The sequence below is a fragment of the Dipodomys ordii genome, unplaced genomic scaffold (genome assembly GCF_000151885.1).
Source record: "Dipodomys ordii isolate 6190 unplaced genomic scaffold, Dord_2.0 Scaffold70, whole genome shotgun sequence".
Classification (NCBI taxonomy): domain Eukaryota; kingdom Metazoa; phylum Chordata; class Mammalia; order Rodentia; family Heteromyidae; genus Dipodomys; species Dipodomys ordii.
In genome coordinates, this window is record NW_012267286.1 from 11,761,406 (window position 1) to 11,788,680 (window position 27,275).

Genomic DNA, 27,275 nt, shown 5'->3' on the forward strand with positions numbered 1-27,275 from the left:
CCCCCGCGGCCCGACCCCCCGACCCGCGCGCCCGATCCCCTCTGACCCGCGGCCCTGTCCCCCGACCGGGCTGGGGGCGGGAGAGGGGAGAGTCACCGGGAGTTTCTCTTCCAGGCTTGCAAGATTGATCCTGCGAGGGAAAGGGGTTCGTCATGGCGGATGTGAGTTGACACCCCCACCCTAGAGGCCGGGGAGGGCAGGCGGGTTGGAAGAGGTAGACCTGTTTCTCTTTTACTCCTTGTCCCGCTCCCCGTCCCCCCACCCCACCCCGCATTAGTTATTTCCTCGGGGGTCTTTTGTGGGATACCCAAGTCTGAGTGGGTTGTCATGGTCCGGAGTTGCTGTCCGCAGTGGGTGTGGAAGACCTAGAAGGTGCCTGAGGTTGAGAAGAGTGTGTTCTTCTCGTCTCCTAATCCAGTTGGGACAGAAGAGAAACAGTGTATTTGGCACTGGAAATTTGAAACAATAGTTTTCTGACCGTTATGTGGTTCAGTAGGTCAAATGCTCTGAATCATTTTCTTTTTTCAGCAAGTGGTCATACTTGTCTTCATTAGGTTCGTGGTAGCAATCTGAAATGATTCCTAACCCAGATGGCTCTTCTAACAACATGAGTGGTTTGTGTATGTAGGTGTTTAAGATGAGAGCAGAAGATAGAGGCGGTACAAGAAATTATCAGTTGGAGAACAGACTCTGATTCTTTGAAGTAGGGGGTCATAATTGATACCGGAACATGACAACTCCTTTGTATAACTATTTGCAGATAATAAAAATACAGTGCTGGGTAAGAAAAAAAAATTGATACCTGGATTGCCAGTGAAATGCCCATTTAAGAGGTTTTGGTTCTTTACTTCCAGGTTAAATCGTTGACATTTTCATTTGATCTTTAGTCATGTGAAGAAACTGTATCTTAGAAAAGTTAATCAACTTAGTACCATTAGAAATAATGGTAGAGGGTGGGGATGCTCAAGTGGTAGAGCAGTTGCCTGGCAAGTGCAGGGCCCTGACTTCAAAACTTAGTACTGAAAAATAAGTGATTCAGGCTTGTGTTTGGGAGGCTTAGGACTTAAGAGTATAAGGTCACCCTGGCTTACATAGTAGTTCAGGGCCAATGAAGGATACATAGAGAGCCTTTTATCTCTTTTTAAAAAATGGTTAAATGTCTGTTTATGGACATGGAAAAAGCTTAATATATTCTTAAGTGATTACATTAGCCACAGACTGTAAAGCATTATGAAAAGTACAATCTAATTTTTACAGCTAAAATGATTTTGTGTTTCCTATTTCCAGGTATGCTAATAATACATCTCAATAAATTTTACCAGCAGTGTCATGCTGTAAATTCTATGATTATCTCTATTGAACTGATATTGAATCTGAGACTTAGAAGAAAAGGTTAGTTAACTTGCTCCAATTCATACCAGTAAACATCCAAAACAGAAAGATAAAATACAGTAAGAAAAGTTGTGAGTGGTGACTTAACATCCCTAAAAAATAGGATAGGATTAAGAAAGCAGAGAGAGGCATATTAAAAAAAAATTTTTAATACTCTCTTGCAGGACCTAAAGCGATTCCTGTATAAGAAGTTACCAAGGTAAGAAGCTTATTCAGTATATAAAAATTTATATTGTTACAATTATTTAGAATAATTAACAGTTTTATAACATGCTACTTTTATGAGGTATTTTGTTATTCCTCTTTAGACTCATTTGTGTATACTATGCGAAATTAGCATTTTTTAAGTAACATAACCGTGGATATGATAAGTGATGGTCTTCAAATTTGTAGATAACTATCATAGGCCTAAGGAAGGTATGTGATTTGCCTAAGGTTAAACAGCGAATGCATGCTTGAGACTGGAATTCAGATTTTTTAATTATTAAATTCTCTAAAATATACTGTCATAGCAGATAGCTGTATTATACTTTGAAGTTGATAGAGTAATTTTAAGGAGGAAAATTATTAAGAACGTGTCTTAATGGCAGAGTCAACATAATCAAGAACACTAGTTTCAGACGGCTATTCACACTTGAATATCCACAAGACTTCCTTTTGTCTACCATAGTCTATTTACGTACGATTTTAGAAAGGCTCTTGTGTTGTGGTTAACAAACACTTCCCTTCTACAAATTTTACTAGAGGACATGTCCCTTGAATTAAATTCACATTTAGTTTATGACAAGTGCCACTTTTGTCTGCACTCATAACTTTCAAACAATTCGATTTCTGAGAGTTAAGGACATGAAAGAGAGATATAAAACTTGAAGCATCGGAGCTGGGAGGGTGGCTCAGTGATAGAGTGCTCCCCTTGCATGCATGAGGCCCTGGGTTCGATTCCTCAGCACCACAGAAGCAGAAAAAACTGGAAGTGGCACTGTGGCTCAAGTGGTAGAGCGCTAGCCTTGAGCTGAAAACCTGAGGAACAGCCCCCAGCCCAGAGTTAAGGCCCCACGACCAACAAATCAAAACAAAATCCTTAAAGCATGCATTTTCACATTCTAAGATGAAATGGTTCAGAATTCAACTGAATAAATGTTGAGATAATAAAGCAGAATGATTTTGATGAGATCCTTTTTTCTTATTTTCCACATGTGAAACTATATAGAAGGTTGTGGATGTTAGTTTATTTTTATAGTGAGGAAAGAAAAACTTCTTCCTTTGCAGTAAAAGGATTTGAATTCAGAGCCTCATGCTTGTTAGGCAAGAATTCTACAATTTAAGAGACACCTGTTTGTTTTCCCCCTCCAGTACTATGGCTTAATTTCAAGTCCTGGAGAGCTCTTGATTCACTTTTTTTTTCTCACACTCAACTTTTTTGCTCGCTTTTCCACTCATGACCCTCTCTACCACTTTCATCACTTCTGCTTCTTTTTTTAGCTAGTTATCTAGGGATAGCAGTCTCTCAGATGTGTCTTTCTAGACTGCCTCTTGATACCCCTAGCATTTATTACTTTAGCTGTTTTTTAGACAATGTCTTGTACTTGGGCCCAGGCTAGCCTTGGACCCCCATTCTATCTCTCCCTCCCAGGTAGCTGGGATTACAGTGGGGAACATCCTCTTGTTTGGATTTTTGCTTGACTTATTTTTTTGTGCTTTACCTATTAGCTGTGTCTTTACACTGATTACAGATCACTGGAAATTAATTATACTATTTTATAGTTTTATTATTACATATGTTTCTTCTATTTTGAATAGGAAAACTTGAAGTATGTGAATAGCTATTATTGATTTCGTGTTAATGTCATGCTTATTTATAGTCTCTTCCTAAAATTGTCAAATTATAGACAAACTAATTCTAAAAATCAGGAGTAAGATAGTCATAACTGATTTAGAACCATAGAAATGACCTTAAAAGTTGAAACTGCAAAGGAATTTTAGTAATCAGTGGGGGAAAATAACATTTGTCTTCAGATCTTTGAAACTTTTCAAAACATTTAAACTTGGAGTTAACATAGAGGAATGAAAGCTGATACTAATTCTGTGTATTGATGTTGTGAAATAGCTCCTAGATTTCACTTAATGTACATTCTTTATGTCAGTGTCACTTTCTCTGGGACAATTTCATCACAACCATTTTTCTCATTTATGTCAATAAAACTTGTTTACCCTATGTTCTTGTCCTGCCTATTTGAGTAGCTCTAATGTTTAATAAAAATAGTTGAAAATAAATTCTTGTTTCTTCATGATGTTTTATCTTTTAAATGAAAGGGGGAAATCATGTAGGTTGTGCTAATCTGAGAGATAGATTCAATTTAAGAGTATTGTAAAGTTTAGCTACCTGCTTAGTGGTAGACCACTTACCAAACACATGTAAGGTTTTGATCCCTACCACCACAAGAAGAAAAAGAGAAGATATTTGGGAAAATGTAATGGCAGAAAAGGAACTTTTCTTTTTTCATATTGACTGAGTCTATTATAGTTTATTTGTTAGCTTGTGTGCGTGCGTGTGCGTGTGCGTGTGTGTGTGTGTGTGTGTCCGTCCGTCCGTCCGTCCGTCCGTCCGTGTCCTAGGGCTTGAACTTGGGGCTTGGGCACTGTCCCTGAGCTTTTTGGCTTAAGGCTGGTCGTCTTCTACTTAAGCCATACCTCTGCTTCTAGCTCTCAGCCACTTGAGTAGCTGGGAGTACTGGCATGAGCCACTAATATCTGGTGATTAGGATTTTTTTAAAAATTTAATTTCAGCAAACTAACATGTAAATATGAATTGTACAGTTACTGCTTTAAGTTAAAACATTAAGGCAGACACAGGAAGGTGTAAATCCAGGGTATAGTAAGAGCATTAAACAGCTCTGACAGCTGGGTGCCTAGTTACTAAAGTGAGTCTGAGATTTGAGGATCGTGATTCAAAGCCAGCCCGGGCAGGAAAGTCTGTGAAACTCTTGATCTCCACTTAACCACCAGAAAAGCAGACATGGTGCTATGGCTCAAAGTGGTAGAGCATTAGCCTTGAGCTGAAAAACTCAGGAGCAGTGCCCAGGTCCAGAGTTCAAGCCCAGTGACCAACGAAAAAACAAATAAATAAAAATCTCTGAGTTGTGCTTTACAGATAATTAAAAAGGCTTTGTGTAAGTACTAAATTTGGGGGAATATTTCCTCATTGTGGTTGTTAACACATTAAATTCTGAAGTGTATATTTGTTAACCACTAATTTTCCAACTACTTAAACTATTGTGTTTAACTACATTGATGGTTTAGTGCTTAAAGTGCAGTGATAAATTATGTCATTGTCAGTATCCACAATTGAAACCACTACTGTTACTCAGTAAACTTTTTTTTAACATAACTTCTACCAGCCTATGCTTTACAAGCATTATGCAGCTGAGCCTAGACATTAGGTCTTTCTAACTTCACAGCTTTGACATAACTTTTACCAGCATATGCTTTACAAGCATTATGCAGCTGAGCCTAAACATTAGGTCTTTCTAACTTCACAGCTTTGACCATTTCAACCTAATGCTTGTTGTGTAAGTGCAGCCGAGGGCTTTCCTTCTTGCTGTCCAACATGTTGTGATAGCCTAGAATGATCTTCCCACTCTTCTTCTATTACTGGCTGCCATAAGATCTCTGCTGAGATAGCATCTTCTGGGGAAGCCTTCTCTGACCCATCTGCCTGCCTCAATCCCCTCTTTTGTAGCCTCTCATGTTCCCATGGATCTCATAATGGCACTTTCCCACAGCTGTGGCCTTACCTTTGTTATCATGCAATCATTCCGTTGATATGCATTCAGCTTAGATGGTAAATTTTGTCAAGTCAGTGATGGTTTTTGCTTATCAGAGCATCATGAAGTATCAAGTGCTGTAAATACTAGGCACTCAATATTGGAAAGAATGAGAAAAAAGGAAAAAGGTTCTCTCTCTCGCTCTCTCTCTCTCTACACACACACACACACTCACACACTTTTTCTCTGGTTTTCTGTCACTATAACCACTGTCAGTAACCTTGTCTGTTTTTGGCAATCATGGGATTAGCAATTTTAGTGCAAAATAATGATGTTTTTAGATCTTCATCAGTAAACTGTATATCTCTGAAAAGAGTAGTGTCAATCTGCAATATACATTTGTTTCATTTGAGTTACAAAAGCATAATTATAAATAATTGTTATCTGATAGTTTTATAGAAATGTGCATAATAATTCTGAGGAACATTCTTTAAGAAAGTGAAATATTTTATAATATTTAACTTTTTGTCTTCGTAGTGTTGAAGGACTCCATGCTATTGTTGTGTCGGATAGAGATGGAGTACCTGTTATCAAAGGTAAAGCTGAGTACCTGAATGCAAAGACCTTGTTTGCTTTGAGCTAAAAAAGTGTGCATTTACATCTAGATAGTGCAAAAGGCAAGAATATCATCCTTATTTAACAAAGATAGTCATGGTTTTGAAGGAAATGTTTGCTTCTAGAATTTCAGATTCATTAGATTTATTACAGGCCCAGGTTTCTTTTTTTCTTTTTTTTTTGGGTGGGGGCGTCCAGTCGTGGGGCCTGAATTCTGGACCTGGGCGCTGTCCCTCAGCTCTTCAGCTCAAGGCTAGCGCTCTACCACTTAAGCCAGAGCAGCACTTCTGGCTTTCTTTTTGCTTACTACCACTTGAGCCAGAGCAGCTCTTCCGGCTTTCTTTTTGCTTACTACCACTTGAGCCAGAGCAGCACTTCCGGCTTTGTTTTTGCTTATGTGGTTCTGAGGAATCGAACCCAGGGCCTCATGCATGCAAGGCAAGCGCTCTACCACTGAGCCACCTTCCCAGCCCCACAGGCCCAGGTTTCTATTGAACATATTTATGGTATAATATAAACTATCTAGGTTTAATACGGTGTAATATAAACCTATATCTAGGTGATGAAAATGAGCAGATAGTTAGAGAGATACTTGTTATATCCGTGTACCGTTACCTGTGTGTGTGTTGTTTGTATATAAATGTGTATCTTTTAAAGTTAATATTGCAAGTAGTTTTAGGATGGCTCTCTTATTTGGTTCATCATATACTGTTTCACTTTCTTAAATCAATTTTTTAAATGTTTATGTAAGTATATAATATAATGTTTATATAGTTATATAAGGGACTTTCATTTTAACATGTCCATCTTTGCATACATCTTGATTTTAGTCACCCCCTCCATCATTCTTCCTAACTCCCCTCTCTTCCCAAGTCCATCTTATTGTTTCCATGTTCTCTCTTCACACACGTTTATAATGCATTTTGATAATAAGCACATACACATACATTTCCTGTAAGTGCTAGGTATATGTTTATATTTTAGGTCTGGTATCACATATAAGGGAAACCATGTGACTTTTGTCTTCTTGAACCTGGCTTCACTTAATATGATGGATTACAGATTAGGGATATATAGTACTTCATTGTGTATGCATACACATACATATACAAAATTTCTTTATTTCTCAGTTGTAGGGCGTCTGTGCTGTTTCCTAGCTTGGCTATTGTGAATAGTGCTGCAATGACCATGAACATGTAGGTTCCTCTGTTATATCCTGACTTATGTTCCTTTGAACAAATGACTGAAGAGTGGTATTTTAGTATCATAAGATAGTTCTCATTTTAGATTTTTGAGGAACCTGTATACTGATTTCCATAGTGATTACACTAGTTTATATTCCTAACAACAATTTATTCGTGTTCCTTTTTCCCATATCCTTGCCAACATTTGTTGTATGCTTGATGATAGCTGCCCTGGCTAGAGTGAGGTGGTATTTCAGTGTCTTAAAACCTTTTATATTCAGAATTACTTAGTCGACCAGAATCCAATAAGTTTTTGCCTGATTTTCAGCTTTTATTATTGTTAAGTATACATGATATTACAGGATAAATGTAGACTCAGTATATTCATTATTTCCACCTTCTGGTATGATCAACATGGATAGTCTTAGTTATATTGAGATATTGTAACAATTATTATCATGATTAAATAACTTCATTTGGTTTGTCATGCCAGAGATAGAAACTAAAGCCGTTGCACATAATAAGCAAGTATTCTATCACTGAGCTATATTCATGCTCCTAATTACTAAACTTCCGATTTAAATTGATGAGATCCAATGAGTTAGATATCGTGACTTCAATATTGTGAAACCGAATGTTGTGCTTATTTTTAATAAAGATGTCCTTAAACTTGTCTCTATCATCTTTTCAGTATAATTTTTATTTAAATCATTTACTCTTCCAGTGGCTAATGATAATGCTCCCGAACATGCTTTGCGACCTGGTTTCCTCTCTACTTTTGCCCTTGCAACAGACCAAGGGAGCAAACTTGGACTTTCAAAGAATAAAAGCATCATCTGTTACTATAACACCTACCAGGTAAGTTCATAATTATTAGATGATTTGCTTATTTCAGTTACTATTTTTATATCCTTAATGCAAAGCTTTTGTTACAATTCTAAATTTTAACTTTCGAAAGGATGAAAGTTTAAAATTTTAGCCTTGAAATTGATTATGCTAAAATGGGTGATTTTCCTTGTTTCTATGGAAAAGTACTTAAGACACTTCAAAGTAAAGCACATAATATCCTAAGAAGGGTTAGTTAGCTCTCCATTCACTCCAGCAGATGGTGCCGTTACCTGCTGATGAGATTTCAGACAATAGATTCTCAAAGGCCACACTCTTATTGTGGCAGATAAAACATTTTTTTGAGAGTCAGATGACAGACTACTTAAAATTGTTGTTTATTTCGTTTGGAATGCATATATAACAAATGAGGTTTTTATTTGTGAGGAAGAAGTGAATTATTAGATTATCTCTTGATCTCTAGCTACGTGTTCTTAGAAGAATGACATCCTTTTTCTTTTTTCTTTTCTTTTTGTGGGCTTGAACCTGGGCCTGGGCGCTGGCCCTCAGCTCTTCAGCTCAAGGCTAGCACTCTACCACTTGAGCTTGGAGATAAGAGTCTGTCTCAAAGACTTTCCAGTCCGGGCTGGCTTTGAACCGTGATCCTCAGATCTCAGCCTCCTGAGTAGCTAGGATTACAGGCGTGAGCCACTGATGCCCGGCTTTTGATTCCTTTTCTTTAAAGTGACATTTTTTGGAGTGTACCACTGATAATACATAGTGACAATTTCTTTTTTAAGTTAGATATTTTTAACATGTAATAAGAAACCAAACTGACTTTACCATAAGAGTTAGGTTGAAGTTGTTTAGATACTTAATTCATAATGACACATGGAAGATAAAGCTGTCCTAGTTCCCCTTTATTCATGGGGGATTTGTTCTAGACCCCAGTGGATGCCTGAAACTCAGATGGTATCAAATCTAACGTGCTGTTTTTTTCCTACACTTACAAACTTATGGTAAAGTTTGATTTTGAAACTGGGTTACAATAAGAAATTTACCAATACCAGATTTTAGCATCCTCGGCATAGGATTTTTATTTTCTTATTGAGAATTGTCACTTAAAGGAGCTTTGTGGCTGTATATGTGCTGGATATAAAGACATTACTCTTCCTGCGCTTGCATGCCATTATTAATAAGGGTGACTTGAACACAGCCCTGCAATGCTGTGACAGTTATTCTGATAACCAAGGTGTTTGCCAAGTGGCTAATGTGTCTTAACAGCATATGCGGTATAAATATACCAAAGGAGAACTCACAGCACAGTGTTTCTCATGCTGAGTGCCGTGTGATTTAAAACTTAGGAATCATATCTAGAATTTTCTATTCAACACATTTGGACGGACTATCGTTGACCTTTACTATATAAACTGACACATGGCTTTAGAGCTTAAAAGAAAAAGCAGACATGATTCCACTTTCAGTATTTCTGTTTTAGGAAAGTGCTTGCCTTCAACTTCTTCATATTTCGTGGTGTAATACCATTATTTTAGACTAATAATAATGGCTATTTAAAAGTTTCTGAAAGACTAAAAAAACTTCAGGTAGGTAATATTACCTTTTCACAATATAACATGTTAATTACATCTTACTTTCTTTTTAGGTAGTTCAGTTCAATCGTTTACCTCTTGTGGTGAGTTTCATAGCCAGTAGCAATGCCAACACAGGTATGTTTTAATTACTTTAAGTACAGCTGTTAATTCTTTACCCTATTATCTGGTATAATAATAGATATGCTGTGAGAAAGTTTGAATGTGTGGCTTTTCTCCATCTTCCTGGTTATATAGCTAGAAAATGGAGTAATACTTGCTTTCTCCATCTCATGGGCCTATTTCCAGTTGATGAGACAATGTATGGACATCTTTTTGAAATAGGAACAAGGGAAATTCAGTGTTATTTTGAGTGATCCTAGTTATGGTGTTTGAGCTCAGCATCTAGGCTCTGTCGCTACTACTTTGAGCCACATCACCACTTCCAGTTTTCTGGTGATAGTAAAATCTCATTCTCTCCCCCTTCTTGGGGATTTGTGTGTAAAAGATGACAGTATTCAATTGTATTGTGGTAGTACATTTGCTTCCTCTTAGACAATAGACAAAGTAGGATTTTTTTCTTTAGAGATCTGTCACTTTCACATTGAGTTGAGAGCTATGACAAATTCCTTCTACTTTGTGTCTTCAAGCTAAGTAGGTCACTGAAGACCACTTTTCATACCTAAGTTTCAAAAAATTGGTTTATATTTGATGACATGGGCAAATTGTATACAAATTGTACTGACATTGGGATAAAGCTCACCCTGATCATAATGTATTAAATCACTAGCTGTTACGTACTATGGGAATATTCAGAAGTACATTGTAGTCTATAGAACCCTCCCTTGACAGTCTAAATGTTTTTTAATACTGTAAAACAGAGGAAGATCTTTATTATTTGGAACAAAGAACACTAAGGAATATAACTTTCACTCTGGTCAACTTAGGAGAAGGTAGATATACTAATTTCTAGTGTTTGTCATAGATTCATTATTAATCTTCCTTTTTTATATGTAAATATGTTTTATACTCTACCATTCATCAAAATTTTCTTGTTCATTTGAATGACCCATTTTTGTTTTAGATTTGTCAAAATTATAATTTTCTGATTTTATTTGCTCAATATTGAGAAAAACTGATTCACTTCTTGATACAGGGTTAAAATTTGCTTTGAAAAGTGTGTTTATAAAAATCTAATGCATATTTTGAAAGTGAGATGATTTTGCTTTCAAACCCCTTAACAAATTATTACATACATGTAAATCTTTCTGTTTCTACTAAAACAGAGGCTTATAGTTTGTCAATTTACTTTTTTTTAATTTGGCAATACTGACTTGCTAGGCAGTCATCCATCTCCTTTAATAATAGATTATGAAAATAAACTTCATAATTTTGCCTGCTTTACTCAGAATTATAGTATCTCATTTTTGATGTTGGGAACAAACTAGTAATTAAATTTTGGACAAGAGCCTAAAATGACTTTCAGGGAAATGTTTCTAATATATATTTTAAATCTCTTTGTTTTAGGGCTAATTGTCAGCCTAGAAAAGGAACTTGCTCCATTGTTTGAAGAATTGATCAAAGTTGTGGAAGTTTCTTAATCTTATGATGGTTTTGATGTATACCTTATCTTGTTATAAAAACAAGTCTATCTAGCAATCTTTAGACAACAGTAATACTTTTCTCTGTATGTATGTAAGAAAGAACCCCTTTTTCCACCTTATACTAAAGAATCAGCCTGTAGGTGTAATTTATAGACAGATCAGGTATTACATTTACTTTGTAAGGTCTTTTCTTTAGCAAGATCTGGGGATAATAGGGATAATCTGAACTGGTTCAGTCTGTCACAGCTCCTGTGGAGTTAGTGCAGTCGCCACATATGGATGGGATCCTGTTCAGTGGATCAGAATCAAAATGGTGCATTGGTCCACATGAGCCAGCGAGTGCTCTCTATCATTCAGGACTCCCAGACTGCAAGGGCACAACAGACCCTCTTATTGTGAATAATAACAAGGACATATTTTTCTTCTGTTGTGTTTTATTTGCACTGAGTATGAGAAGATAAAATGGCTTAGTAAAAGTAATAAAAATCAGTACAATCACTAACTTTATATATATTTACTTTGCAGTGTAGATATGTGTCACTAATGAGTTTTTTCAGAGGGTGCTTCTCTTTAATGAAAAGGAAAATTATAGCTTACTCTTTTCTTCCTACTCTGCTCTCTATAACCAATCAGTATTTTAATGATTGTTCTTTATAGAATTTAAATATGACTTGTTACTGAATCCTGTTTTCAGTATGTATATAAATGTGATAGTTTTAGCCATTTTTTCATACATGGGTATAAATAAAATAGTATTTTTAAAAATACAGTTTGAGCACTGTACAGATCTTTTTCATTTCAGACTTCTACCAAGGTATTTTATAGACTTAATTGACTTTATCCACTTTCAACCACATAATGAGTCTTGAATGTTTCTTGTAGGAATTTGTTTGGAGATTGTTTTACTCTTTTTGTATAATGTCAGAACATAAACCTCATTTTGGGCCTAACTTCACAGTTCTAGAATATATTTTAGGCTCAGGAATTCAGTCTGTAGATCATTCCAGCGGTTACTTTCCTGTCTCCTGTTAATTCAGTATATATATACGCATCGAGCACCTTCTCTGTGTGATCACCAGTGCTAGCATAGTACACAGTCTTCAATACTGTTCACATGGTAGTTCTGTGCTCCAGGGCTGCTTTCACATGGACTATGGGATTGGTGTCCCTAGTGGTTGGTAATGAGACAGTCAACCAAACATGCCACTTTCCTTCCTCCCATTTTTCTATACAAATAAGAGTAATTGTGCTACTATCTTCCTTTAAAGAACTACCAGTTTAGTAAAGGAAGAAAGTATAGAAAGATTTATGGTAAAGCTGTACAGAGGGTACCTAGAGTACAAAATAAGCATAAAATTAGAAACAGTTACAAAAAAAAGTACAGGAGATGGTGTTTTATATGCTGGGAGCTGTAAACATAAATTGCTACAACCTAATAAACCTTAGACACACCTGTAAAAGTCTAGAATTCCCATTGTTTTTATGTATTATTATTTATTGATGTTATTACTTAATGATGTTCTGGAACTTGTTCCCAACAATATAATGCATGAAATAGGAAGGTATTTTAGGGATGAAGTGACCCAGTTTTTATTTGCAGATGGCAGCAATTGTATAGACTTTAAGCTATAAGCTGAGATAAGAGAATCCAAAAATCGAGGTCTGGCCTGGGCAATCCATATTCCCTAACAAAACATTTGCATCCCAAGTCTGTCTACCTTCAGGTAGATTCCTTTGCAAGACACTTATTTTACCTGCCAGTTAGCTAGACCTGTGCTAGTCAAGATGTAGCCCACTGCTTGGGCTGTTCTGAACATGGTTCTTAGCAAGTGCAAGCTGATTTTTTTTTTTTAAAGAACAACCTACCAGTTTGACACAAGGTAACTTTCAATATCTTAAATCTCATAATAAAAAAGGGATTGTGATACTTGTATCTTTTATTTCATTTTTCTAATAATTTTTATTGAATTTTACAAAATTTCAGACTCTGGTAGGTCAGAAAGTTTTAAAAAATGAAATGTCATCCTCTATCATAGACTGTATAAGAAACAGCCCAATTTTGAATAATAGAAGTGTAGGAGTTATGTGGAAAGGGCAATGGAGGAAGTTTATTCTGATGAAAGTTTAATATATATAGAGTATAATTTTTTTAATATATTTTTTAATATATATAGAGTATAATTTTTTCAATTTCTGATCCTTCGTGGATCCTAGTTTGAAGCACTGTTGTTATTTATGGTATTAATCAGGCTATTTCTTTTAAATGACAAATAATAAGATGTTTGAACAGCAATTTTGTGGGCAAAATTAAGTTCTTTTTATTTGCTAAACAGAAGCAAGAGTATAAATAAACGTATTTTACAGAATGGCAAAACAATTATTACCCTACATACACAAAAAACACCAGTGTTTCTAAGACAATAAAACCAAACCATCCATCTCAAGGGCTTATTTGTAACTTCTTCCTTTTGCAAACCTTACACCATCAACTTGACATTTGCATTATTACATATAATACAAACTGTACCAAGATACATTTGAAAACCTTTTGTGGTGCTAGGAAGTGATTGAGTCAGCACCATGTGATTGGCAGGCAAGTGCTTTACCACTGGACCCACATCCCCAGCTGGAAAGCCCTGTTGAAATAAACAGAAATGTACTGGAGTTTCTGGCCTAGCGGTTTAGATAATACAAGGAAGTTCTTTAGCAAGGCATCTGTGATGGTTAATCTTGCTTGTCCATTTGATTGGATGTAGAAACACTACTGGGGTAGTAAAGTACGCCACTGGGTGTATCTCTGAGGCAGATGATTAGAACTGAAGGACTTTGACCTAAACAGTGGCCTAATCCATCAGTGGATTCAAAATTTGTGTAGACTGTTGGGACTGTGGAAGGTGAGCCCAGTTGAAAGAACCAGGTCACTAGTGGTCTGTGTCTTGCTCTTGCCTCTCCTGTGTCCTTGCCTCTGGTCTGCTTCCTGACTACCACAGTGAGGGTTGTTCTGATCTACCATGTTCCCACCTCCTGCCATGGTCTGAAACCTCCAAAAGAAGAAGCCAAAATAAACAGTACCTCCCTTGAACGTGGTCTCTCAGGTATTTTGGTTGCAGTGACTGACAAAGCTAACACATTATCCCTTTGCACCTAAAGAACAGTATTTTAGACTTGAAATCTAATTCTTGGGTTTTGTGTGTGTGTGTGTGTGTTACTTTTTCTCTCCCTTCAAACCTTTAAAAACAGTATTAATAATAGAGAATCTGTTCATAAACATTGGACATCAGTATTTCATTCCCATTTCAGTCTTCCTACTCTGGTTTGCAAAGGCTATGCAGTGTGGTGTTTGTATTTCATGTACATGTTTAGTGTTACTTCCTCCCAATGTTGCTCTTTAGTAAGGCAGGCCTGTATGCTGATAGAGTTAACCTACAGAGCTAATTCTGGGGACAAGGTTATAACACAGTTTTTTTTTTGTTGTTGTTGTTTTCAGAATTCTTTTTCAATACATCTGGAGAAATGCCAGGAAAAGATAACTTAGTGCTTACAAGTACGCTTATTAAAATTTTATTAAGTTATTGAACTCAGTGCCGGGGTGCTGCCCCTAGACTATTTTTTTTGCCCAAGGCTATCACACTACCTCTTGAGCAACAACTTTGCTTCCAGCTTTTTGCTGGTTAATAGGAGATGAGTCTCAGACTTTGCTGCCTTTGCTGGCTTTGAACTGAGAAAGCCTTAGATCTCAGCCTCCTAAGTAGCTACGATTGTAGGAGTGATGCTTGAATTTTTTCTTACTCTTGAAAACATTTCACCAAAGCGGTAAAGAAAGCTCTTAAAAAGCACTTAATTGTAAAAACGCATTAAAAATTGTGCATTCATTTTCCTTTATTGTCCTAACAGTCCACAGGGCAGTTACTTCATACATAGTATTATCATTAGAAGTGAAAGACTTCTAAGCTTTTTAAAAGGAGAAAAATGAATGCAGCAAAGCTTTTCCTTTTAGTTTGGAAACTTTGGGCTTTTGTATTTGAACAAAAACAACCTCTCATTTGGAAATCCTTGACGTTTGTTATCTCAAGACATTTCATAAAACGGTCTGAACCTCCCCAGTAAAGGCTATTTACTTCCTGCTTCACAGCACAGCCTGGAGATTAGTTTTGCTGACCCAGTGACTTGGGGGCAACTAATGTCAACAACCTTGGGACACCCTGAGTGACAACAAAGGTACTTGGTTCTTTGTGGTGCGCTTTGAGCCAGAGCAGACCTCAGAGTGGTAGTTAATCAGTTTCCATCAGAACCGCAAGCATTGCAGGGTGGTTTCAAGGAGACATTGTCAAGGACAGCTGCTTTCCATGAGTCTTGTAAACACTATTTATGTTCCCAGTCACCATCTGCTTTGATGTATTTTTTAAAAGAAAATCCTTAGTGAGCTTGCATCTGAAGCCTCCCATGGACCACAGCACCAGGAGCGTTCCTCTCTGCCCTGTCCGAGCCCTCCTCGGCAAGAAAAATCTACTTAAAGATGAAGGACCGAGATCGGATTGTGCCTTCCCCTTGGTCGAGCTGTTTTCTTATTTGTGACTGTAATAAAACAGATGGGCATTGATTACTGGGTGATTTGAAGATAATGAACTCAGATAGTAAAATGTGTTGGTTAGTAAGGAAGACATGCAACTATAATTATCATTCTACCCATCCCAAGTTGTAATCTGGTTTTCTGTATTAGTCTCAGGGGACATTGTGAAGTGTAAATTGTACCATGTGCAATTTGGGAATTAGTCTAATCCTTATAGTAAACCATGACAATGCTATTTAAATGAGTCAAAAGGAAGACTACAAATGTGAAATTGTCCAGATGGAAAGATGTCTATAACATACTGTTTTAAGCATGTAAAGAACAACAGAAAATACCTGAAATTTTTTGAATAGTCAGCTACACAGGAACAAGTCTTAAAACTGTATATTTTTATTTTAAATTTTCAATAATGTGTCATTTGAATAATTGCAAGGTAGAAGGAGTAAGAAATTCACATCAGAACAAAGTTTCATATAGAAAATTTCACTGAAAATCAGTGAAGAATTGGAACAGTCTCCAAATGAATGGTATTTTAACTTGGATTTCAAACTGAAAAAATATTTTAAGCCAGTAACAAAGGGATATTCAACAAGAATTTTTTTCAGATTTCTTTGTTTTGGAAAATGGGAGTGGTGTATGGATTGAACCCATGGCCTCCTAACACTGAGCTATAGTCCTAGACCTTAGATTTTTAATTTTGTGGAAACACTTGTAGATTATATATATTACACACACATACACACGGAAAAAGATGCCTTTGTTTTTGAAAACCTCAAACATTTCATGATGGTAGGTCTTGAAAGTGTACTTAAAGGTCTTTATTTAAAGACTTGGTTCCCAGTGTGGCAGTATTGGAGGTGATTGGACCTTTAAGGGGAGGAGCATAGTGTGAGGTTTTTAGGTCATTGGAGCACAGCCCTGCGAGATGAATGTGGAGTAGGCTTTGACCCCATGAGAGTGAGTGGACTCCTCAGAAGACTGAGCCTGACCCCTGAGTTGCCCTCTTTTCAGTTTGTCAATGTTGATTTTTTCTCTCTCACATTCCAATCATTGTATTCAACAATCAGGTCATCACCAGAGCTCACTAATGCACTTCTATGTTCTTGAAACTCTCTGAATTAAATAAGCCTTATTTCCTTCATAAGTAGCTTGCTTCCAGTATTTCATTATAGCAACAAAACTGGACTAATGCATTGGTAGGAAATTGTAGTATGTTGTGAGTTCAAGCACTTGTCTAGTGTCACAGACTTGTAAATACATGCAAAAATGTCTGAGATTGGAGACTTTCTTTTTTTGAGAGGGGGAGGGAGTCCGGTCGTGGGGCCTGAACTCTGGGCCTGGGCACTGTCCCTTGGCTCTTCAGCTCAAGGCTAGCGCTCTACCACTTGAGCCACAGTGCCACTTCCGGCTTTTTTTTTTTGCTTATGTGGTGCTGAGGAATCAAACCCAGAGCCTCATATATGCAAGGCAAGCGCTCTACTACTGAGCCACCTTCCGAGCCCCAGATTGGTGACTTATGAGCACTCTGACATGCTCTTTTTATAAGGTACCATGTGATTTTTTTGTTGCTTTGTATGTCCCTCTCCCACAGTATAACCTCTGTTTTCACTGTATTTGATGTTGGTATAATTTGGGGAGTGGAAGAGAAAAAACAAATTATTTAAATAGGGATACAGGTTGACCCATTGCAACAATGAAATGTACAAGACACTATGTTGAAAAATGAACTTTACAATTTGGGGTGGGGGGGAATGTAGTTGTGGCGATGGGAGGGAAAGGATGGTAGGGGAAAAACAAAGGAGGAGGCAACAATGCTTGATAAGAAATGTACTCATTACTTTGCTCGTGATTGTAACCCCTCTGTACAGTATTTTCACAATAAAAAAAAACTTCTTAAAAAAAGCATATAGCAAGCAGATAAAATACCTTTTGTCCTCTTGATGGACAAGGTGCTGCTTGCATCGGGAAGTTAAATTCAGTTGCGTTATCAGGTGACAATTTGAAAGGATTTTCCATTCAAGAAGCATGTTCGTTTGTCTCTGAGAGACCTTCATGTCCCAAATGTCCTCCCAACAAAACCAAACTAACCTGCGAACCTTAAAGGCCTTTGAGCCAAGACCTGACTATGGCTACCCCATTTCCTTTTTGCAAGCCTGTCTCGATCTTTTTTCATGCCCCCAAACAATGAACAGGTTATTGCAAGTAGACTTGCAGGTATTGCAAGTATTCCTTTGGTTCTTGGCAATACTCTGCCTCAATAGGAGTATGGTTGAAGTCACTCACACGTTATGTCTCAGGCCTGAGACATGTGAAGACGATAATAACTTACCATCTTCCATCGAAGAATCTTGATCCACTCGTCAGCTTCTACCCCTGTCTTTGCACAGAGATAAAATGTCCTGAATGGAAATACTAAACTAACAACAACAAACAAAAAAGAATGTAAGATACTCCAAATGATGAATTACGTTGAACATGAATTAAGACATTCTAAGGGAAGAAGAACTGAGAAAAGGGACCTTGGTAAGTAGTAACAAAGACCTGTTACACAAGAAGTAACTTGAGGCTATTTCTGCCAGCTGAGGTGGACATGTCTAGGAAGTTTAGATTTATAATATTACAAGTACATATACTTGAAGGAGACTCCAATGAAGGAAATGTCCAGGATACCGCCAGATTGCCTCTCTGTGCATGCTCCAGGTAGGATACAATTCATGTGTTCACTCAGCTGAGTATGGTTGAAAGATGAATCGTGTGCTATGATTCAAAGAATAAGCATGGCAAAGAAGAGGGATCTCTGAATTTTTCTTCTGTTCTGCTTCCTATGGATGTAGATAGCTTTCAACTATGTAGGACAGGGTAATTAGACAATAAAACTCCATCGCCTGGTTATTTTGCCTATTTCTGGCCATCAGTGTTTATGGACAGAAAAGGAACTTTTCTCCTGGCCCAAAGGACTTCCTAGATGTACAATAATTCTTCATTTTACTGTCCTTGATTATAATGGAAGTTATTGGAGTGATAGTCCTAATTTAGATCTTCTTTCCTCTTTTTGCTGTACTTCAAGTTGAGTTGAGCCAGGGACTGCTGGTTCATACTTGGATTCCTAGCTACTCAGAAGGCCGAGATCTGAATATTGAGATATTGAAGCTAGCAAGAATCTTATCTCCAGATATCACCAAAAAGCTGGAAGTGGGTTATGACTCAAGTGGTAGGTCACTGGCCATGAGTGAAAAAGCTCAGGGACAATGCCCAGGGCCCTGGGTTCAAGTCTCTGTACCAGCACTAATCAGCTCAGTATGACTCAAAGATGAATCCTGTGCTATTGTTCAAAGAATAAGCATGGCAAGCAAGAGAGAAAAAAAATTGATTTGAAAAATGCTAAAAATATTTTCCTGTTCCTCAAAAGGCCTAGAACTGAAGTTTAGAAGTGCTTCTCCTAAAGCCCCTAACTGCAGATTTTGTAAATAACTGTCATCAGTGTTGAATAGTTAAGGACAGAAGGGAAAATCCTGAGACAGTTCCCATGGACAGATGAGTTTGGGAAAGGAGTATTGTGAATAGCTTCTGGAATTGTCTCCCTGTGAAAACACCATTAATTCCCCATTTATATGGATTGCTTTCCCTTTCTTTTTGCTAATAGAACCCCAGGCAATAAATCATAATTACTTCTGCAAATCATGATTATGTTATTGCTCTTCCTAACCTTCCCTTGCCTAAAGATAACCAGTGGTAGCCACAGAGATAAGGGGATGAAGAAGTTTCCAGCGAGACCCTGGCTTTCCTGATTAAAAACAAAAAGCATAGACATGGCTGAGGACATTTCTACATCTTTCTTCATGCTATGAAAGCATGAGATCTAAAGTTGCAGTAGCCACTGGGACCAGAAGTAACCAACACGAGGAAAGACCTGAAAAAGTGTAGACACACTCAGCCTGATCTTATCATGGAGGCTGCCAGTTTCTCAAGCTCTTCTAAGGAAAATATACCTCTGCCAGCTCATATGGTGCATTGGGTTGAGTTTGAAACAGCTCGCCATTGTTGGTTGATGTTACAGAATTATAGTTGGTTTTTGCTGGTGTAATAATGATTCTGTAGTTACACAGATAATATTCTTATGCTCAGGGGATACATACTTAAGTCATTTGGGGTAAAATGCCATAATGCAACTTGCTTTCCATTTCTTCCAGAAATTGTGGGTACAAAGATAAAGCAAATAGTGCAAGTTACTGAAGCAGCTGGTAAAGGATTGATGGTATAGTCTTCTTGCTTGTAAAACTCTAAAACCTGGCTGGTAATAGACACTCCTTTCATTATTTATTTTTGAATATGGAGTTGCCATTCACCAAAGCAGTTTATGGATACAGTGCATCTTAAGACACTTGTCCCGGATAGAAAATGGTCATGTTATACAGATTGTATTAGAATAATAATACATTTCTGTGTCATAACATTGTAAATAACACATCAATGGAGCCAACAAAATTAGAATTAAAATGAAGAGGAAAACCTAAGAGGCATAAAGCTGTCTAAGATGTGAATGGCTGAATGTCTGTCTTCATTGTTCAGTGTACAACTTAACCCAGCCAACTTGCCTCTGTTTAAACTGCTCTAAAGGAGGTATTGTGTCACAGGCAGCTGAATAAACTTCTAACGTGTACCTGTGTGGTGGGCCAAGTATGTGTCCCTCAGAACCACACATTGTAGACATGAAGACACTCATGTTTTCATTTCTCAGCTAAAATAAAAGCCAGATAAGAAGACTAGAGGAAAAAAATGACCTTTATGAAAAGCAACTTACCAAAAACAGTTTACCCTTTCCTGTGAATAATCAAATTGTACAGCTGAACACTCTGTTAGGTCAAGGATCCGAATTGGTTCTGGTGACTTTAAAAAAGGGAGGAAAAAAAGAAGAAGAAAAATGTCACAGAAAGAAACACACAAATGTATCCACCACATACTCCCTTGCAAGCTTTCTACCATGTAGAAATGTTCATTTCCCTCCCCCCCAGCAGCTCTGCGAGTGGGCAGCCTTATGAAGGGACATCATGTGGTTCCTGGGTATGCCAATAGTCATTCCTGAAACTGAACAGTAGAAACACATTGCCTTTACAGATTTACATTTAGTGGAGACAGATTTTTAACACATGGAGGGAAAGTCTCATTTTTTTTCTCATATTTTTTTTTAAGACCTCTACTTGGTCAGAAATCGTGTGTAAGGAAAGCAAAAATAAAAAAGTAAGTGAAATGGGCATAAGAAATGGACACTTTTAATAAAGGGGGAAACTGTTCCAGGGAAAGAAGAAATAAGGGTCTCTCTCTCAAAAGAATAATTAAAAAAAATTTTTTTAAAGAAAAATTCCATTCTCCTGAACAAAGCTGAACTTTAGCCCAGGACAGAAATTTCTTGGCGTCCATATTTAGCAAAGGAACACTGCTCCAATCAGGAATCAAACTCCCATCTGGTTCACACCTACAATTCTAGCTATTCAGGAGACTGACCTGAGGCTTTGGACTGTAGTCACCAGAATGCTCAAATCTAAGAGATTCTTATCGCCAGTTGACCCAGGGAAAGGAACTAGAAAGCACCGCTTAAGTGGTAGAGTTCCAGCCATGAACAAAAAAGCCAAATGAGAGCACAAGACCCTGAATTCAAGCCCCAATACTGACACACAAACAAAACAAAAAACTCCCTTGCATCTCTAGTGATTTTAGTCTTTCAGGAGCACAGAAGAAAGTTTGTGGGGACATTAAAGGCAGATGTTCCTTTCCTCTGGGGAGGTGATTTAGTTTTAGGGTTTTTTTTATTGTTATGATAAAGTTAATATACAGAGGTAGAGAGTCAGGTAATGAGTACATTTCTTTTTGACAATGTTACCCCTTCCCTTGCTCTCTCCCAGTTTTTCCCTCCTATCCCTCCCCACAAGTTGTATAGTTCCTTTTCAACATAGTGTCTAGTGACTACCACTGCTGCATTTGTTCATTCTGGAGAGGAATTTTAAAGGAAAAATTACTAACATGTATCTCACCATTTGGTCTTTGAAGTATTTGAGTTCATTCCTGTGCAAAGTGAACCATCTTGTTTTCCAGGTCTAAGGGAAAAAATAATGACAACATACAAGATGTAAAATACAGAAATGCAATGTCTAAACTAGATGATGTATTTTAATTTAAAAATATTGAAAAGATTATATAAACTGAGCCTTAACATAATCTAGTGTATCATTTCTGATGAAAAAACTTTCAGAGCCAAGCTCCGGTGGCTCACGCCTGTAATCCTAGCTACTCAGGAGGCTGAAATCTGAAGATCGCAGTTCAAAGCAAGCCCTGGCAGGAAAGTCCGTGAAACTCTTATCACCAGTAAACCACCAGAAAAACAGAAGTGGCCCTGTAGCTCAAGTGGCAGAGCGCTAGCCTTAAGCTGAAGAGCTGAGGGACAACACTCAGGCCCAGAGTTCAAGCCCTACAACTGACAACAAAAAAACAAAAAACCAACTCAGAATATCTATAAACATTATTCCATGATTAAGCAAGCTCATAATAGAGATGTCATGAGGTTATTTAAAGAAGTAAAGAGAAGTAGCATATCATTCAAATGTTATTAACTATGATAATAAAAATGAATGTGTTTTGAGGCATCTACAGTGAATTACATTTATCCTGGGGAAAAGTATATGTATTTCTTTGAAAATGTATATATGTAAAATTTATATTTACATTCATATATGCATACACATAAACAGCTCATCCATGGATATGTCAAAATTATTTTTACCTACAAACAAGCCAATTGAAGTTAAGAAACAAACCACATGATATTCTATTCTGGGGGTGGCAATGTACCAGTTTAAAAAAACACCAACGCCCCCCCAGAATATTTAAGAATAAATATGTGCCAGGCACTGGTAGTTCAGGCCTTTAATCCTAGCTACTTAAGAAGCTAAGATTTGAGGATCCTGGTTTGAAGCCAACCCAGGCAGAAAAGTCCCTGGTGAGACTCTTATCTCCAATGAATCACTCAGAAACCAAAATTAGAGCTATTGCTCAAAGTGGTAGAATACAAACCTTAAGCAAAAAAGCTTAGGGACAGCGCCTAGACCCTAAGTTCAAAGTCCCATTGACTGATAAAAATAAATAAATAAATATACTCTCTGCACATCAACTTTATAATAATAATTAAAATTTTTAAAGAATAAATATGCTGGGCAGACATGCTGACTCATGCCTGTAACCTCAGCAGTAAGAGGCGGATGTAGTAAGAAGGTAAGATTGAGACCAGAAAGGAAACCCTGTCCCCCAAAAACAAATTTTAAAAAAGCTATGAATGAGCCAGGCCCTGGTGGCTCACACCTATAATCCTACTACTAAGGAGGCTGAGATCTGAGGATTGCTGTTTGAAACCAGCCCAGCCAGGAAAGCCCAGGAGACTCTTAGCTCCAATTAATCACAGAAAATACCAGAAGTGGTGCTTGTGGCTCAAGTGGTAGACCACTAGCCTTGATTGAGCACAGAGTCTCAAGGACAGCACCCAAGCCCAGAGTTCAAGCCCCAGGACTGACAAAACAATAAAAAAATTTTAATGCTATGAATATGAATATCCCATATTCTCAGAGGACATTGAATCTAGTAGAGACACAAAGAATTATTATGTGAACATTATGTTCACATTAGATCCAACCAGTCAAGTCTCAAAGAGACAGATCAAGTATCCTACTCCTAAAGTCACAGACACATGGCACCAAGGATCAATGACTTGTTAAAATAGAAATGCTTTATAGGTACAATCACACAAGTGGGAGGGGCAAATGGACAGACTGGACTTATAAAGTCCTAAACTATATTAACTTTGGGATTTATAACGTAGTGCCAGAGCTGGTTTTGGCATGCCTTTTGGTAGACATCATATACAACTCTGTTTTTTTTTAAAAGACAGAACAGAAATGTACTAATTTACTCCCAGTATTCCCAATTCCTTCCATTAAAAGAATTACATATTTTCATGAACATTAACTGGAGGCTACTCCCAAGTCATTTCATTGAATTCTGACTTATTAGTCCTAAAAATGAACTCTTGAAATAAGTAAATATTGTAATGAGTTGGCAGTTGTTTGCAAGCAGTAGTAAAGATGAGAACTGAATCTACATAGCATGTACTTTTTGTGGTTGGCATGAGCCAGTCCACACTTCCTTACCTTGACCAGGCCTCCCTGCTTGGTGAGGTAGCCTTCCTTTGTGCCCAGCTGAAAGAAGAAAAGAAGCTAGAATAAAGCTTAGAACAGTTGCAACATGATGTCTGTTTTTGCATCACTAGTATTACTGTAGTATTTACTGCAGTGCCCCACCCATGGCAGACAAACATTTTGCTACTGACCTACATCCCAGCCCTTCTGTCCCATTTTATGAAGACCGAGTTTGTCTCTGCTCTCTGGATGATCTTTCACTCTTCACTTAGGTGCTTAGCACTTTCCATCTGCCATGAGACACTATTTACAGACTGAATTATCTGATGTCTTTCCATAGCAACAGGAAGTGATGAAAAGGTTCTTTACTAGCTTGTTGGCAATTTGTAAACAATAAACCACATCACTCCACTTATGAAAGGTAGTGCTTGTTAAAGTGCACCATGGGCTGGGCTCTGGTGGCTCATACCTGTAATCCTACCCACTCAAGAAGCTAAGATCTGAGGATCACAGTTCAAAGCCAGCCCTGGCAGGCAGGCAGGCAGGCAGGAGATAAGTCTGTGAGACTTATCTCCACCAGAACACAGGAAGTGGTGCTGTGGGTCAAAGTGATAGAGTGCTAGCCTTGAGCTAGCACTAGTTCCTAGGCCCCAAGTTCAAGCCCCACAACCACCAAAAAATAAATAAATGAAATGCACTATGCAGGCAACCTGTATTGTGGCAGGGTTATTTACACAAACACATACCCATCTGTGATCAATACCCATGGTTAGTGTTCAATATCTACCACTTTGACACCCTTAGATTCAACCAAAAAGGTATTTAAAATGTTTGGAAGGATCCAGACATCAGTGACTCATATCTGTAATCCTAGCTACTCAGGAGGATGAGATCTGAGGATTGGGGTTTAATGACAGCCTGGGTAGAAAAGTCCCCATGAGACTCTTATCTCCAATTAACCACTCAAAAACTGGAAGTGGCTCAAAGTGATAGAGTGCTAGCCCTGAGCAAAAGAGCTCAAGGACAGTGCCCAGGCCACAAGTTCAAGCCCCATGACCAACCAAAAAAAAAGCAAGTTTGAAAAGAATTGCATCTGTGCAGAACCCATATAGACTATTCAAAAATTATTCTGATAATTTACATAGCATCTATACCGTATTAAGTGTTGTAAGTAACCTAGAGAAACTCAGAGTACACAGAAAATGTGCAGGTTTATGCAAGTGCTGTGCCATTTGACATGAGGAACTCGGGCATGGAGGACAGGGGTATCCACATGGGGTCTTAGCACCATCCTTACAAATTCAGAGGGGTGGCTATACACATGGGAAACTGAATTAAGAAAGATTCTTTGCTTCAGATCATTCCAGAATTTGTCCTTTGCTATATGCCTTGTAAAATTTTCAGAGGGAAGAAGTAGCACTGTGGCTCAAAGTGGTAGAGTGCTCGCCTTTAGTGAAAAAGCCAAGGACAGGTCCCAGGCCCTGAGCTCCAGCCCCGTGACAAATATATATATATATATATATATATATATATATATATATATATATATATATACATATGAAGAGGGAAACTTGGAGCATTTCTTATTTTTAATCACATAGTCGTCTTCCTTCCCATCCTTACACTCAATCTCAATTTCCCCCACTGCCTACTGGCTAATATTAATTCTATGAAGTGCAAGTTTATTTATACCTGATTTATTCAAAAGAGATTATAGGGCTGGGAAGGTGGCTCGGTGGTAGAGTGCTTGCCTTGCATGCATGAGGCCCTAGGTTCGATTCCTCAGTACCACATAAGCAGAAAAATCCAGAAATGGCACTGTGGCTCAAGAGGTAGAGCACTAGCCTTGAGCTGAAGAGCTGAGGGACAGTGGCCAGGCCCAGAGTTTAGGCCTTGTGACCAAAAAAAAAAAAAGAGAGAGAGATTTGAGGTATTTCTTCAACTCACAAATCATTAATTTGTAAGTAAAGACAAGAGTGTGGCTGAGCAGGGTAGGGCACTGGATTGAGGCTCTGCCTTCTCAGAGGGCACTGCTGCCAAGTGTTCTGGGTTGGAGGACTGACTCAAGTGGTAGGCAATATTTTAGCACACACATCCTTAACACCTATGCCTTAAAATGAACCTCGAGAGCTGTGTTGAATAGAAATCTGCAAAAGACAAGGACCATCAAGATCAAGAAACTTGTAATGCCATAAATTTCTAAGGAAACTGAATTCCTAGTAGGATATCTTGTTCTAAAAATGACGCAGAATGCTTTATTTGTAAGTAAAAATAAAATGAATTAAAACTAGGAAATGACTTGGCTGACATCAAGGTTCTTTTTATGGGAGTTTCCAGAGTATTTTTTTCCCTAAGACTAGTTCTTCCTACTGAATAAAAAGAGGAACAACTGTACAAAGAATTGAAACAAGAAATATTATACAACCACTTAAAAATTCTTACAGCATAGGGTCAGGCATAGTGGCATACACCTGTTACCCTCTTCACTACGAAGACAGAGGCAGGAAGATTGACAGTTCATAGCTTGGGCTATGTAACGCTAAAAAGAAGAAAAATTCTTATGTCATGAAAGTAAGTATAAACTTCCAGATGTTCTTTTAAATAATGTTAAGCAATATTGGTCAATTTGATTTATTTTAGTGTTTACAAAATTAAATTCACTGAGTTGAACTTAGGCATTATATTAAAATGGCCAAATTACCAGTTGGTGTTGTCCATAAAGATAAAATAATTAAGGATAAATTGTTAGATAAAAGACCTTCATAGAATTAGGCACTAAGGACTGGGAATGTGGCTTAGTGGTAGAGTGCCTAGCATGTATGAAGCCCTTTCAATTCCTCAGTACAACATAAACAAAAAAAGCCAGAAGTGATGTTGTGGCTCAAGTGGTAAAGTGCTAGCCTTGAGCTCAGAGAATATCAGGGACAAAGCTCAGGTCCTGTTTTCAAGCCCCAGGACTAGCAAAAAAAAAAAAATAGGCACGAAAATCAAGGAACAATGCAACTCAGCCATATAATTTCCCTCCAAACAACATATTATGAGCCTAGGATTTTCTATGGTTTTGTTGGTGAAGTCTTCATATAGAAGAACTGCGTCTTCATTCTATCCAGGACTTAAGAAATGAAGCAATTACACTGTAGATTTATCTTGAAACAAATTCATGATCTGCAACAGGAAAGATGTTTGTAAGGGCCCAAGTGCATACAACCCAAATGTTTAAAAATATACTACTAGCCTACCTGGTTGCTTGCTTTAAATGTGGTCAGAAGACTTTGGGTAGACTAAAACAAGGTAGGCACTGTGCAAGTACTATTCCTTGGGTTTTTGTTGTTCATTGTTTGTTTTGTTCTTTTAGTAAAGGCTAGAATTCTACAACTTGAGCTACAGCTCTACTTCTGGCTTTGTAGTGGTTCACTGGAGATAAGAGTCTCATGGACTTTCCTTTCTTGGCTGGGCTTTGAACTGTGATCCTCAGATCTCAGCCTCGTGAGTAGCCAGGATTTCAAGTGCAAGCCACCAGCTCCAAGCTTTGATCAGGGCTTCTTGAGGAGG

The 27,275-nt window shown here is 37.7% G+C and overlaps 2 protein-coding genes across 5 annotated transcripts in view; one reads left to right on the forward strand and one right to left on the reverse strand.

Annotated features, from left to right (window-relative positions):
- The first annotated feature begins 102 nt into the window (after nucleotides 1-102).
- On the forward strand, nucleotides 103-11,740 carry Lamtor3 (late endosomal/lysosomal adaptor, MAPK and MTOR activator 3). 2 transcript variants are annotated; one of them, XM_013023836.1, is made up of 7 exons: nucleotides 103-161; nucleotides 1,557-1,591; nucleotides 5,694-5,752; nucleotides 7,680-7,813; nucleotides 9,444-9,507; nucleotides 10,251-10,322; nucleotides 10,897-11,740. In XM_013023836.1, exons 1-7 carry the CDS (start codon nucleotides 153-155, stop codon nucleotides 10,968-10,970), a joined length of 447 nt encoding a protein of 148 aa, XP_012879290.1. In that variant the 5' UTR covers nucleotides 103-152; the 3' UTR covers nucleotides 10,971-11,740. The 2 variants fall into 2 exon arrangements, with proteins under 2 accessions (XP_012879290.1, XP_012879291.1); XM_013023837.1 differs by lacking the exon at nucleotides 10,251-10,322.
- Nucleotides 11,741-14,834: 3,094 nt separating this feature from the next.
- The window catches only part of Dapp1 (dual adaptor of phosphotyrosine and 3-phosphoinositides), a 36,795-nt gene continuing 24,354 nt past the window's right edge, over nucleotides 14,835-27,275 (reverse strand). Inside the window, exons 5-9 of one of the 3 annotated variants that reach the window (XM_013023823.1) lie at nucleotides 23,736-23,783; nucleotides 21,573-21,635; nucleotides 20,345-20,430; nucleotides 17,873-17,960; nucleotides 14,835-15,548 (exon numbers count right to left, since the gene is read on the reverse strand). In XM_013023823.1, the coding sequence (XP_012879277.1) occupies nucleotides 15,480-15,548; nucleotides 17,873-17,960; nucleotides 20,345-20,430; nucleotides 21,573-21,635; nucleotides 23,736-23,783 (354 nt within the window). In that variant the 3' untranslated portion in view covers nucleotides 14,835-15,479. The remainder of the gene's footprint in view (nucleotides 15,549-17,872; nucleotides 17,961-20,344; nucleotides 20,431-21,572; nucleotides 21,636-23,735; nucleotides 23,784-27,275) is intronic. The other 2 variants (XM_013023825.1, XM_013023824.1) reach the window with 2 other exon arrangements.